The following is a 13,684-nucleotide window of genomic DNA, read 5'->3' on the forward strand; positions in this document are numbered from 1 at the left end:
CAGTGTTTGAGACATCCATGACACAGTGAAAAGAAACAATACACATGCAGACAGAGAACAAGAGGCAAAAGTAAGAGGCAAAGCAAGAGAATTACCAAGAAATTTACAAAACTGGTAACAGATACCAACCTTCAGATTCCGGAAGCTTTGAATACACCAAGCAGGGTAAATGCAAAGAAACCTAAGCACAATACTGTAAGAATGCTAAAAACCTACCTCAAAGAAAGAATAGTAAAAGAAAACATGCAAAAAAGACATATTACTTTCCAAGGAATTGTAAGAAGTCTGACAGCTGACTCCTTATTGAAAAATGAAAAAGCAAGCCATGACAACAGAACAGCATCACTAAAGAGTGGGGGGGAGGGTGGGGGGAGACCAACAAAATATTCTTCAAAGGATAAGAAAAATGAAATTATTTCCAATCAAAGTCTACAAGATTTTTTTTTTTTTGCAGTTAAAACTTTCCTAAAAGAAGTATCATAGGAAGTTCTTCAGGAAGAGAAAAATGATCCCAGATAAAACTACAGAAATGAATATGAGTGAATAAGTACAAGTGAATATTTACTGTAACAAAAATAACAGTAGGTTTTGGATGATAAATAATGTAAAATTAAAATGCCTTATCACAATAATGCAAGAAGTTGGAGGGCATCACTGGAATGACAAGGCTGTAAGGTCTTAGCATTGTCAGGGAAGTGGTAAAAGCAAAACTTGCACTGACAGTAATTAATCAAATGTGCATGTTTGGGGCACCTGGGTGGCTCAGTTATTTAAGCATCTGCCTTCAGCTCAGGTCATGGTCCCAGGGTCCTGGGATTGAGCCCTAGGTCAGGCTCCCTGTTCAGCGGGGACTCTACTGCTCCCTCTCCCTCTGCACTTCTCCCCCACTTGCTCTCTCTCTCTCAAGTAAAAAAATAAAATCTTTAAAAATTTTTATATATATTTTACTTTTATTTTTATTTAAATTTAATTAGTGAAGGTATAGTACATCATTGGTTTTTGATATAATGTTCAATGATTCATCAGTTCAATATAATACCAGTGCTCATCACATCATGTGCCCTCCTTAAAAATTTTAAATAAAAAAACAAAAAAAAACCTAAATGTGCATGTTAATTTTTAGAATGGTCACTGAAAGAATATTTAACATAAATTTAATAGCGAGCAGAAGGAGAAATAGGAAATAAAACAATTCAAATAAGAAAAGAATAAACCCAAACATATCAGTATTTCTTTGGATACTGCAATTATAAGGCCAGCTTGCTAGCCTGGAAAAAAACTAACACAACTATACACTGCTTAAAAAAAATTTTTTTTTTAAATATGAAGGCCCAGAAAGTCTAAATGCAAAAAGATGAAAAAACATTTACCAAGGAAAGAGTATTCAAAGTACCTATGCTATTTCTAGAAAGAGCATATTTTAAGGCTAGAAGCATCATTAGGGATAAAAGGGAGAAACAACATTGTGATAAAGGGGTCAATCCATCAGAAAAATACAATTATAAATACATATGCACCAAAGAATATATAAACTGTAGGTATAAAGCAAACTATATGAAGCAAAATTTCAAACTATATAAAAATTTCACAGAAAAGAAAACAAATAGGCAACATATCAGTAACAACAGAGATGAGTAGCTCTAAACAAAACTGAGTCTATGACAGACATAAACAAAGTCTCCAATAACAACAGGAGACACATTCTTAACAAGTACACATAAAATATTTACCAAAATTGACCACATGCTGGTTCATAACATATGACAATGTATTTAAAATGACTGAAATCATTCACAGTATGTTCTCTGAGCAAAGAGCTATTAACCTATGAATACATTTTCAAAGTGCTTAGAAATCAAATAATACATTTCTAGTAAACATCATGGTTCAAAAATATTTTAGAAATTAGGAAATATTTATGAATTAGTGATAATGAATATCAAACCTGTGGGATGCAGCTTAAGTGATGAGATAATGTAAAGTTTTGGTGTTTTCGGTTTGTGTGCATAATGTAGCTCTCCCAGTTAGTTCCCATGATGACAGAAATGATTAGTGACCCTCACAAAGTTAGTGGTTTGCCCTTACTGTGCTAAGTGGCTGTCTGGTAAGTTGTGAGAAGAGAACAGCACTGAGCACCTTGTCTACAATACTGCACAGGGCGGCAGAGAAGGAGTGTCATGTTGTTCTTTCTACCCTGGAGCTTTCTGTATTCATGAAGTTCTCTCCCCACCACTTCCAGCCTCTAATCTCCTTTATCTGTTCTAGTTTGTGTACGCTCGTTGCTCTTCCTCAGAACCAAAAGTTACAACCTTCCAACCCTAGAGCACCATGGACAATGATCCTAAGTTTTCTAATGGCATGGGAGCCAGTGAAACTGGCCTCCAAGCCCTACATCTCATTTATTTTTATTTTTAATACTTTTTTGTTTATTATGTTCAGTTAGCCACTGTATAGTACTTCATCAGTTTTTGATGTAGTGTTCAATGATTCATTCACAGAGCCAAAGAGGGAGCACACCAATGAAATGGGTATTAAGGAGGGCAGGTGTTGTGATGAGCACTGGGTGTTATATGCCCTACCTCTCATTTATAACAAATGGGTTTGCTTTAACTTTCACAGCAGTATCTCACTGGACCTTCTGACAGAAGGATGGCTCTGGAGATGCCAGATGTCGGAAAGATAAGGAAAGTGACAAGTATAAACAGACCACATTCTCCTGACTTTGCTTTCAATAAGAGTTTCAATAATTCTTCATTATCTATTCAATATTCAAATGTTCAAATGCTCTCACACATGCACAAAATTTGAATGGTCTGTGGCACAAAATCAAACACCTTGACCATTCAACTCAAGAACTCTATTCTATTAATAATCCACACAAACCTCATACCTTTTAGCTTAATTTCACTGAGAAAATATAGTCCACCAGGAAATACAAGTCAAAACCACAGTGAGATACTACCTCACATGGGTCAGTGTAGCTATTGATGAGGATGTGGAAAACAGATAACCCTTGTGCACTGCTGGTGGGAATGCAAACTGGTGCAGCCACGGTGGAAAACAGTATGGAAGTTCCCCAAAACATTGAAAATAGAAATACATATGATCCAGTGATTCCACTACTATTCTTGCTCTTGAGGCAATCAGATGACTAGAGGCAGGAGAAAAGTATTTATAAAAATATTTGTCTTTTGGGGCGCCTGGGTGGCTCAGTCATTAAGCGTCTGCTTTCGGCTCAGGTCATGATCCCAGGGTCCTGGGATCGAGCCCCGCATCGGGCTCCCTGCTCAGCGGGAAGCCTGCTTCTCCCTCTCCCACTCCCCCTGCTTGTGTTCCCTCTCTCGCTGTCTCTCTCTGTTAAATAAATAAATAAAATCTTAAAAAAATATATTTGTCTTTGTTTAATATGGGACTGGTGTTGTAGTATAACAGGTCATATCCTTACATATTTGTAGAAGCCTTGGGGCCAATACACATTAGAGAGCAAGCATATCTGGAAGGTAGATTAAAAGACATATTTCTGTTTCTTCAAACAAGAACATTTTGTTTTAAAAGAATATAATGGAAAAGATTTTCACTGAGGCATATTCCACAATGTATTCCCTGACATAATGAGCCAAAGTATTTCTTTCTTTCTTGAGAAATTTAGATTTAGGTTAATATTAGCCAAGTAGAATTTTCTGGGATGTACCAGAAAATAAGCCCCACAAAAGACTTTGTCTAACACTCACCATTAGTAAGCAGCAGGCAATGAAGAAGATGATGAAGTCCCACAGCAGAGCAGAGAGCCAGAAATTAATGGCAGAGACCCCACTCACAAACTGGATGTGCTTTGCCTTAGTGATTCTCTCAGTCACTGTCAGAAGACAAAAGCCACTGACAAAAATACTCACACCAAAAAACAAATTCAAGGCTACCTGCATTCCTGGTATTTTTCTACAAAAGAATGAGTAAAGAGGACACATTGGTAAGATAACAAAGTAGAAAATATTAGTTTCTAAAAATAACTTTTTATTTATTATAAATTATATTTTTATTATTTATTTTATTATTTTATTCACTTTTAAAATTAACTTTTTATTAAGAATGTGTTCAGATAGGGAAGAAGGACTATATTTAAATACCAAGCTCAATCCCAATAAAAAAGCATACCTACCTTCCCTCAAGTTTTTTAGACACAATATTTTGAGGCTGAGGTTTGTTGGAGACCGTAATTGAAGCATCAGGGCCAGAAAGTGCCATAAAAATAAGATTGTCTAATACTGCCAGGGATAATGGTGGTGAGTGGTATGCCTTGTTGTTGAACCAAAGTGTAACTATTTTTTTATTTCCAACAACATGAAAGGAAAGTGCAATAATGCATGAGTAAATGCATTCTTGACTTTCCTGCAAGTATTTCATTAAGCCACCTGGAATGAGAAAACAATAAATGACCACAGGCTCAGCATGCAATACAGATCACTTGGTATGCATTTTGGAGAGGGAGAACCCAATAATTTCACTTGCCTGATATTTTTTGTATTTCCAGTGTCTCACAACAGCTCTGATACATTTTGACCATTCAACTCAAGAACTCTATTAATAATCCACACAAACCTCATACCTTTCAGCTTAATTTCACTGAGAAAGTATAGTCCACCAGGAAATTTAAATCAAAACCACAATGAGATACTACCTCACATGGGTCAGTGTAGCTATTGATGAGGATGTGGAGAACAGATAACCCTTGTGCACTGCTGGTGGGAATGCAAACTGGTGCAGCCACGGTGGAAAACAGTATGGAGGCTCCCCAAAACATTGAAAATAGAAATACCATATGATCCAGTGATTCCACTACTGGGTATGGACCCAAGGAAAACAAAAACACTAATTTGAAAAGATATATGCACCCCTATGTTTACTGCAGAATTGTTTACAATTGCCAAAGTATGGAAGCAACCCAAGTATCTGGTGATAGATGAACAGTTAAAGAATGGATATATATACACACATATATACATACATATGTTAGATACACACACGCATATTACTCAGCATGAAAAAAGAATGCAATCTTGCCATTTGAAACAACATTACCATTGATAGATCTGTGAGGTATAGTGTTTTTATTTTTGTATAAACAATATAATATAGTGGAAAAGGGACCACATTATGAATCAGGGAAATTCATTTCTCCCTCTTCTCTGTTAAACTATGTGATCTTTGACAATAAGCGTTCGTCTAGTACTCCTGTCATGGAGGAGGAAAAGGAATATGTGATTTAATGACAGCTTTTATGCCACCCAGCCTATAATGTATATGTTGTAAAATCAGAATATTGATAGAAGTAATAACCAACATTTCCCAGTGCATTTTCATCTCCCACAATGGAACGTAAAGGATAAAGGAGAAACAACCTGCCAAACTGCACAGGCTCTATGCTAACCTAAACCAATACTGTCAATGAGGCAGCAGCTGAAGGAAATGCAAAGGAAATACCTGGAAGGAAATGATCAGCCTTGAAAGACGACAGACTTGCTCCTTAGAGATGATTTAGTATAGTGAGTGGGTTAATATTGCAGACTCCCACTAAACAGTCCTAAAACATAGTGCCTACTCTAATACATACTAGATGCACTATTTGGGGCAACTTAGTTAACATCGCCAAGCTTCAAGCAAATATAATCAGTATAGAAATTGAGATAATTGAAATATTTAGAAAAATTCTTGCCAAAAGTAGTGTTCCGTACATGTAATCAATTATTATTACTACCTTCCAAATAAGTAAGTTCAGAGTAGCCTGCCCATAAAGTCTTCAACCTAACCTGTTTTAAAATATGGCTAATCTTGAGACTTGTCTGAAGACGTTCGGGATTTAGTACCACATTGTGAGCCTGGTTTTATGTGAGATTTTGTGCTAAATTTTACAAAACAAAATATTTTAGTACTTCAATTCATTCCCTAGAAGATGTAGCAAATAGCTGGCAGATGACCTACAGTCAAAGTGCCTCCATTAATAATTAACTTCTGGGGCCAGTCTCCGTGAAGGATGATTCTTATCTCTGATTTGGCTGCCTTTATGAGATTGGTGAGTATCAAGAAAGTAAAGAGCAACAGCTAAATATTCCAGTCAGGACCTCTCTTTGGAAGTGATACAAGCAGGTTTCATCCATTAGCAGTCTTTTTCTTTTTGAAAGAGCCTTACCTTTCACTTCCTGAAATTTTTGTTTCTTAGCCTTTAGCATCGTCTCAAGAATTTTTGTTAAATTCTGAGAAAAATCAGAACGGTCATCATCTGAGAAAGGCACAATGGTTTGACCATATTGTTCCAAATCCATTTCCCTGGCATTTTCAACTCTATTTCTTGAAATTTCCATTCCTCTCATGAGAAAATAAACAATGCCCAGAAGTCCCAGTATCTGCATCAACATCAAATTCCAGTTGCGCCAAGAGAACATAGCCCTCTTTAAGAACATGGCACAAAACTGCTGGCAGTTAAGAGACCACTGACAAGAAGAGAGAAAGACAGCATTACAATGGTTACAAACCTTAATGAAATTCATTGACATTAATTTTCTGAATCACATGGTAGATGTATGTACACATTCTATCAATATACCCTTGAGTAGAACACAGCCATGGTTAGCACACGGGTAACAAGCAAAACTTCCTTTCTGGGTAATACGTTGATGCTTGGCTTCTAATCAAATTATACTGAAAAACTCAAAAGGATGATTTTTATCACTAACATATTCATAGCATCTCTGAGCAGAATAACATGACATCAGTCTTCGTCAACATGAAATCATGATTCTTCAATCCTACCTCTATTTGATAAGTGAAGCATTCCCATAATGTCCATATGTAACAAGTTTCCATTGCTAGGTTTTAATCCATGTGATAGTGGATAGTCAGGAAACAGAAAATGAATTTATTTTTAAACTGCAATAATGTTCTCAGCACTTTCTCTTCAACTTCTAAATTCAAAACAATGTGTCTAATTGTTAATTTGAAAAAATGTACCTAAATATACTATTTTATTTTTTCAGGCTTTTTGGCCCATCTATAGTTGATTATATATTTTCTCAGATTAACAACAAAACCTGTTGCTTTAAATGTAGAGACTTCCCCTGAAAAGGTAGTCTGAATATTAAAGAAAAGCATAGAGAGCGTATTACTTGGAATATGTAACCAATAGTTTAACAATATGCTCACCCTGTAGTTCCCAACATTTTGGACACCCCATAATTCATCATGAAAAAAATATCTCTAGTCAATCAACCAATATTATCTGAATGAAACAATCAGCATTTGGATGTTGTCACTGGCCAGAAATAAGGTAAAGTTTAGAAGGAAAATTTTTTTCTCATGTTCTGACTTTTACAAGATGGCTTATTAGATATATTTCTAGAGTGAAAGAATATGCAAATGTAAGAATCAACTTTTCTACCCTGGTCTGCAAATCTTCCTTCTTCTGCATCTTCATAAGAGAGGGAAATAGGGAAGAGTGATACAGCAGGAGAAATGGGCAACCAAGGAGAGGAAAAAAATGACATTTTGTAACTGATTCACCCCAAACATATTCAACTCACATTTTACTAGTATTAACTCATTAAAACAGTCTCATGGAGAATGAAACTGAAGCACAAATATGTTAAATATCTTGGTCAAAGTCAAATAGCCAGTAAAATATAGAACAGGAATTCCAGTTCCAGTTGGCTCAAAATTCTGCACTCTGGTTGTACAACACCCACTCTGCTTCACAACTGACTCATAAGCCCCTCAGTGAAGGCATGTTTGTGGGCAACTCTGAGAAATGCTGATCATCTCAGAATCCCTAGTCTTCATTAGGAAAACTGTAGGGAATAGACAATCAGGAGAACAATGAAAGAAATTCTTGGCAATCCAGTGAATTTTCCCATGCTAATGAGGGAACGGTTGGGGAACAGTCCCTTAGAAAGTGCCAATGCATTCCAATTCATAAATTTAAGTGGCTTTCATGCACTGGGTGTTATACGCAACTGATAAATTATTGAACACTACATATGAAAGTAAGTATGTACTATATGGTGGCTAATTGAATTTAAATTAAAAAAATGTTTTTAAATGGCTTTTATATATGTGTAAATAGTGATAACTTTTGTTAGGGCCCTTTTTCAACTCTGAATGAACTAACAATTTTAAAAGCTGAGATAAGTGACTAAAAATAACAAAGCTGAGAGTAAAATCTGATTTTTAACTATCATTTTAAACTTCTGAATTAGAAAATTAATTGCATTGTTTTACAGACTCTTCCTTACTTGGCCTTCCCTGGCTAAGAACTCTGAAGTCTCCTTTGAAATCAAACATTAAAATAAAAATTTATCTTTTTATACCACTAGCATTACATTCTTAGTGAAGATGCTCACCCCACTATTAAACTTAATATTAGAGGGTTCACTTGCAGTGGGAGAGTATGATCTCTCAAAACTTCTGGGCACATTCATATTCTGGTTCATGTTTTCTCTTCTGTTTTTGTCCTTTAGGGATGGGGTCTGGAAAGCTTCATCATCCTCTCTACTGACCCTATACACAAGCAAACATTCATTTTAACCAGAACAGTAGTTTCATTGCAAGATTTTCACAGTTGATGACAAAAATTTTTAAAAGCAAACACAATTATATAATGTTAACATTAATACTGGATAAAATAAACTGAACTTAATCAAGTTAAAGGTATAAGACAGTATCATTTTTTAGAAGAGAGAGTTGTTAAATTTCTTTTATTTTAAAGAATGATACTAATTCTAGCAGGGTTTTATTTTTGTAACGTTTCTAAACGTATGCCAGTCTAACAGATTTGTTTTCTCAATGTTCTGCTCCAGGCAATCTAAACATCTGTAATGGTTTACAGAGCAAATGAGCACAATAGTTCAGTTATCCTCCAAGAGCTCATGACTCCATGGGAGAAACAGACATTTTTATTTAATTTTAGGATGTAGGAGAAAATGATAAACAGAATCATGAAAATCATACTATGATGGGAGATCTGAGGTCTACCCATGGGCATTCTGAAACCTGTGATGAAATCTCATAATTTGAGGAGATAAATTTTTCATTCTAAATTCAAGGTAGTATTTGTGCTATGTCTGGTCACTGTGATACTATAGTAATAGATAACACTGAAGACAAGTATGGTTTTTACCTTGACTTTTTTCTCTAACTCCTTTATTAGGTTTTTATTAATTTTTATATACTTATAAGACATATTCAATGGGAAAAGCTTTAAAAATTACAATAAGCCAAAGGAAAAAAATACTCAAGATCTTATGACTCAGGCAGACGCAAATGACATTTTTCTATATCTACATATGCACAGGCATGAATGTATGTATACACATACATAAAATGCAAAATTCAGATTATGCTATAATAACTACATTGTTATGCAACATGCTTCTAAAATTATTTACATTCATTTTAGGTGTTGGGAAAATTGGACAGCCACATGCAGAAGAATGAAACTGGACCACAATAAACTCAAAATGGATGAAAGACCTAAATGTGAGACAGGAATCCATCAAAATCCTAGAGGAGAACACAGGCAGCAACCTCTCTGACCTCAGATGCAGCAACTTCTTGCTAGACACATCTTCAGAGACAAGGGAAACAAAAGCAAAAATGAACTATTGGGACTTCATCAGGATAAAAAGCTTTTGCACAGGTAAGGAAACAGTCAACAAAACTAAAAGGCAATCTACAGAATGGGAGAAGATATTTGCAAATGAAATGTCAGATAAAAGGCTAGTATCCAAAACCAACAAAGAACTTATCAAATTCAACACCCCCCCAAAAAATTCCATCAAGAAATGGACAGAAGACATGAAAAGACATTTCTGCAAAGAAGACCTACAAATGGCCAACAGACACATGAAAAAATGCTCAACATCACTCAGCATCAGGGAAATACAAATCAAAACCACTATAAGATACCAACTCACACCAGTCAGAACGGCTAAAATGAACAACACAGTAAAAAACAGATGTTGGCGGGGATGCAGAGAAAGAGGAACTCTCTTATGGTGAGACCTGGGTGTTATATGTAAGTGATGAACCACTAAATTCTACTACTGAAACCAATATTATACTACATGTTAACTAACTAGAATTTTTTTTTTGAGAGAGAGAGAGAGGGAGAGAGAGTGGGCAGTATGTGGGAGGGGCAGAGGAAGAGGAAGAGCTAGAATCCCATGCAGGCTCCACAACCAGTGCAAAGCCTGATACGGGGCTCAATCTCACAATCCCAAGATCAGAGCAGAAGTCTGACTTCTGCTTAACTTCCGCTTAACTGACTGAGCCACCCAGGTGCCCCAACTAACTAGAATTTAAATAAAAACTTGTAACAAAAAAAAAAGAAAGAAAAGTTAATTCAATGTTTAAAAAAAAGAAAATCACAAACCAGTATCTCATGCTCTGAACAAAATTTTAGCTCAGACTTAACAATATGATAATAAAATAAAATTAATGATACATCATAACTAAATAGGGTTTATTCCAATAATATAAGGGTTGGTTTAATGTTTTAACATTAAAAAATTTGTTTATGTAATTTGCCATTTTATGAAACTAAAAAAGAAAAGGCACTTAATCATCTCATTAGATGCAGAAAAAACATTTGACAAAATCCAACATTCATTCCTGATAAAAACTCTCAATATAGGAATGAAAGAGATCTTTCTCAAACTGATAAAGGGCATCTACAAAAAACCTACAGCTTGCATCATACTTACTTATGAAAAACTGAATGTTTTCTCTTTAAGTTCAGAAACAAAGTGATATTCTTAACTACTTCCATTCAAGATTTTACTCCCATTGCAGCAGGGTAAGAAAATGAAACATCCAAAAGTCAATTGTTTTCTATATACTACTAAGGAACAGTCTGAAATTGAAATTTTAACAAAAAATGCCATTTTCAATAGCATCTAAAAATGAAAAATACTGAGTGATGAATCTGACAAAAGATGTATAAAATCTATGCAGTAAAGCATTACTGAGAAAAATTAAAGAAGACTAAAATAAATGCAGATATACTATACTATGTTCAGTTAGAAGACTCAATATTTTAAAGATATAAATTCTCTCCAAATTGATCCATGGTTTCCAACCAGATCAATTCCAGCCAGATCAACCAGCATGCGAGAAGTTTTTGTAACAATTGATCAGCTGATTCGAAGATTTCTGACTCAGTAAAAAGGACTTAGAATGGGCAAAATAACCTTGTCAATGTATTTATCCAGTATTGTGCTGATGAAAAGGAAAGAAGAACTCTCAAGTCCTGCCAATTATATAGTGAGCTGGTTCTACTGCAATTGGTGAATACATGGCAACAACCAGTGAGTTGAAAATACCCACCTCCCACAATCTAGAAAGTCCACTGTTAGATATACACTCTATAGAAATCTCACATATTTGCCCAGAAGACAGATACAGAGATATTCATTGAAGTGTGTAATAGCAAAATACTGGAATAAGTAATACAATGGAATAATAAAATATGATACTTATGTAATGAAATATGATATATATCAATTGGAAGGAATGAACTAAATCTCTCTTTATACAAATGTCAACGTGGAGAGATATAAAATGTCTAATCTTTTAGAGGAAAAAAAGCATTTTGCAGGACTGTTAAATAAGACTATACATGTTTATGGATGTATATACAATAATATTAAAATATATATAATTTCTCCACTGTAAAATTACCCTTTCTCCCCATTTTGTACTCTATTCTTTAGAAGCATGTCATTAGACACAGATCATACTCAAGGGGAGGAGGGACTGAATACACCTCCTGGAGGGAGTAGTATCTATAACATTATCTGGAATTCTACAAGGAAGATTTGTCTCTCTTCTCTTCTCCATTTATTCATTCAGTCCTCTATTTATATCAGTATGGATGCATGTAATACTACCTTGGCCAGGTATCAAAGTAATAGTTCCATCACAGTGATATGTCACGTTAATATCATGTACCCCCCCCTTGATATGATAAGAGGAAGAGGGCACTTCATCTCTGCAATATTTTTCCCAAAAAGCCATAACCCCATTCTAACCATGAGAAAAACATAAGACAAACCCAAACTGAGGAACGTAATACAAAACACCTGATCAGAATGTCCAAGGTTATGAAAAACAAGGAAGATGTAAGAAACTCTCACAAACCAAAGGAGACTAAAGAGATATAATGGCTAAATATAACATATGCTGGATGGGATCCTGGAACAGAAAATGGACTTTAGTGGAAAAACTAGTGAAATGTGAATAAAATGTGGAGTTTAATTAATAGCAAGTTGCCAACGTTGGTTTCTTAGTCATGACAAATGTACCATGGTAATGAAGGATGTTAACAACAGGGAAACTGTGTGAGGGGTGTACTGGATCTCTGTATTATCTTTGCTACTTTTCTGTAAATCTAAAGCTATTCTATCATTAAAAGTTTGTAGCATTTTTATCATACAGTAGATCCATCACTTGCTATACTTTTCTGAGTTGTCCCTCATGCAAGTACATGTTTTTAATGTTGTTGGTCTTCTGTGCTGTTCCTGTAAGTTTGATATTTAAATACATTAAACTATTAAAAAAAGTTTATTTAAAAAGTATCTGGAAGATTACATACCAACATACATAGTTGACTTGATGGAAGAGGTGGGAGGAAATGGGATTGACAATTTTGTTCATAGGTGATTTAAATTTCTTTGTAATATATTTTTATAATTGGTTCAAACTAACAAAATGTTAAAATTTCCTGAGTTGGGGAAGTGGGTGTTTTCTTACATTTACTCTTTTTCTGTACAGAAACTTTAAAGGAAAATGTTTGGCTAAATAAAATCTAAACATCTCGTGTATCAGAGAATACTTCAACAAATTTAAAAGACAATGACACAGATTAATTATAATAACTAGGAATATCTTCTAAATCCAAAAGGAAAATATGAAAACACAATATGAAATTAGACAAGTGATAAAAAATAATTCACAAAAGAATAACAATAAATGATCAAATTAATTCAAATGAATTAAAAATAAAACAGCCAATCATAAAAAAATACTGTTTTGGTGAAAATGTGGTAGAAATAGGAAGGTCTTATAAACTGACATGGATATGTTAGTATACTTCCTTCTGAAGGGCAATTTGACAAGATAAGTTATAAAATGTGAATATTCTACACCTGCAATTTTTAACAAATTTTTATTTTATTATGTTATGTTACTCACCATACAATAAATCATTAGTTTTTGATATAGTGACCCACGATTCATTGTTTTCGTTTAACACCCAGTACTCCATGCAGTACGTGCCCTCCTTAATACCCATCACCGGGCTAACCCATGCCCGCCCCTCCCCTCTAAAACCCTCAGTTTCTCAGAGTCCATAGTCTCTATGGTTCATCTCTCCCTCCGATTTCCCCCCTTTCATTTTTCCCTTCCTTCCCCCTAATGTCCTCCAAGCTATTCGTTATGTTCCACAAATAAGTGAAACCATAAGATAATTGACTTTCTCTGCTTGACTTACTTCACTTAGCATAATCTCCTCCAGTCCCAGCCATGTTGATGTAAAAGTTGGGTATTCATCCTTTGTGATGGCTGACTAACACTCTATTGTATATATGGACCACATCTTTATCCATTCGTCTGTTGAAGGGCATCTCGGCTCTTTCCACAG

At 34.9% G+C, this 13,684-nt stretch overlaps 1 protein-coding gene across 1 annotated transcript in view; it reads right to left on the bottom strand.

Moving 5' to 3' along the window:
• The window catches only part of LOC114202171 (phospholipid-transporting ATPase ABCA3-like), a 177,285-nt gene that overhangs the window by 55,848 nt on the left and 107,753 nt on the right, over positions 1–13,684 (bottom strand). The window contains exons 17-20 of the mRNA XM_088017035.1: positions 8,388–8,544; positions 6,185–6,485; positions 4,157–4,409; positions 3,732–3,936 (exon numbers count right to left, since the gene is read on the bottom strand). Of these exons, the coding sequence (XP_087873161.1) occupies positions 3,732–3,936; positions 4,157–4,409; positions 6,185–6,485; positions 8,388–8,544 (916 nt within the window). The remainder of the gene's footprint in view (positions 1–3,731; positions 3,937–4,156; positions 4,410–6,184; positions 6,486–8,387; positions 8,545–13,684) is intronic.

The sequence above is a fragment of the Eumetopias jubatus genome, unplaced genomic scaffold (assembly GCF_037043125.1).
Source record: "Eumetopias jubatus isolate StellerSeaLion01/CBP00866 unplaced genomic scaffold, mEumJub1_p1.0 scaffold_12, whole genome shotgun sequence".
Classification (NCBI taxonomy): Eukaryota; Metazoa; Chordata; class Mammalia; order Carnivora; family Otariidae; genus Eumetopias; species Eumetopias jubatus.